Raw genomic sequence first — 1,902 nt, forward strand, 5'->3', positions numbered from 1 at the left:
ACAATATACCTTTTATTTTGTATACTCTTCTTTAAAATATTATTTGGCACTATACGCAACATAAAATCAACCGAATGCAATCTGAAATAATATTTATATTTTTAATGACGGTGTTCACTTCTTGGTAAAAAATTTCTTATTGTACATATACACATTTCGTCAAAGTAAGAAATTTTTAATTATCAAGAAATAATTTTATGAATATTAAAGAGTAAAAAATATAATATAAAATGTAAACTACATATAATACCTCGCTCCATGCGGATTGTTTTCCTATCGTGCATCTAAGTAGAATAGAGTGTACAATAACTACAGATTAATCAACGCAACTTGCACCCGTATCGATCGCCTCTACCCCCTTCACTCTGGAAAATATAAAACTCTGTCTCTTAAGCTAACTATACTCCTTAAAAAAAAAAAGTTAGAAAAATGCGCAAGCGCTGAGATTGACTTGATGTTTCTTCCATCGCGATATTATCGCTCAATAGTTCGTCGACATTCCAATCACTATGTCGTATTCCTTCCGTGTGTCCTCTACGCGCAACGTCGCGTATCAACAGGACAACGAGTACAGTATTCAATTGAATCGCTGGTTCCTAAAACCAATCGGTGCTTGGCCACGGACCAACGCTGGTATCGCCGATAAGGTGCTATCACGTGGTATCCAATTTGTCTGTCATTCTCTGATCGCCTTCACGGTGGTGCCGTGCGCGTTATATATCATATTTGAGCCGGATGTGCATCTAAAGTTGAAGGCTTTCGGTCCGATGATACACTGGCTGATGGGCGGCGCGAACTATTGTTCATTATTGATGCGTAGCTGTAAGATACGCAAGTGCGTGGACCATATGCGTGCCGATTGGCAGTACGTGGGAACAACACGCAATCGTGAGGTGATGCTGCAAAATGCAAAATTCGGTCGATTTGTGTCCGCCTTTTGCGCGGTCTTCATGCAAGGCGGTGTCTGTTCCTACAGTATCATTACCACTCTGACACCGGCGAACATTCGGATCGAGAACGTCACAATAACTACGCACCAGCTTCCATGTCCGTTCTACACGGAGCTAGTGGACACTAGATACAGTCCAGCGAACGAAATTGTGATCGTCCTACAATTGTTGTCAACTGTCATAGTAAACTCCGTCACGGTGGGCGCATGCAGTCTCGCTGCGGTCTTCGCCATGCATGCCTGTGGCCAGTTAAGCATTCTAATGATAAGATTGGACGAACTTGTCGACGAGACAGAAAGTGAATATAAGGTCACACGACGAAAATTGGCTATTATCGTAGAGCAACATCTCCGTGTACTGAGGTAATATTTACACTAATATATACACTATAGACTTTTAAAATGTATTTGATTTTTTATATGTATTTCCATCAAAATTCAAATTAGTGGAATGAAATTGTAATATTTGAATCGCCGATTCAGCAATTAATTAAAAAAATATCCTTTTATTTTTATTGTTTAACTGGTTTTGTAGTTAGAGCTTTCAAAGTCTTGTTTAAATTTCTCTGTTATAAAAAAGTTACACATAACAAAAAATGATATTAAAAACTGTAATAGTGTATTAAATTATTTTATATATATATACACACATAGTATATTATATTACTAAAGTAATAATTTTAATTTCAGTTTTGTATCGCAGATAGAAACGATTATGCATCAGATATGTCTCGTCGAATTATTAGGGTGTACTACTGATATATGTATGCTCGGATATTATACGATTACGGTATGCTGGTATCACATCAAATAGTTATAATAACTGCAAAATAAATCTTTGTACGCGTGCGCGTTTCACTTATGTTACATTTTTTATTATATTTTTTAACAAATTAAATAATAGTGAAATCATTTTATACAGACATTTTTACTTTTGTGTGTGTGTGTGTGTG

General features: G+C 36.3%; 1 protein-coding gene across 1 annotated transcript in view; it reads left to right on the forward strand.

Annotated features, from left to right (window-relative positions):
- The first annotated feature begins 509 nt into the window (after window positions 1-509).
- The window catches only part of LOC108749625 (odorant receptor 4-like), a 2,261-nt gene continuing 868 nt past the window's right edge, over window positions 510-1,902 (forward strand). The window contains exons 1-2 of the mRNA XM_018488440.1: window positions 510-1,312; window positions 1,640-1,739. Of these exons, the coding sequence (XP_018343942.1) occupies window positions 510-1,312; window positions 1,640-1,739 (903 nt within the window). The remainder of the gene's footprint in view (window positions 1,313-1,639; window positions 1,740-1,902) is intronic.

Source organism: Trachymyrmex septentrionalis, unplaced genomic scaffold (genome assembly GCF_001594115.1).
Source record: "Trachymyrmex septentrionalis isolate Tsep2-gDNA-1 unplaced genomic scaffold, Tsep1.0 scaffold31, whole genome shotgun sequence".
In the NCBI taxonomy this organism is placed as follows: domain Eukaryota; kingdom Metazoa; phylum Arthropoda; class Insecta; order Hymenoptera; family Formicidae; genus Trachymyrmex; species Trachymyrmex septentrionalis.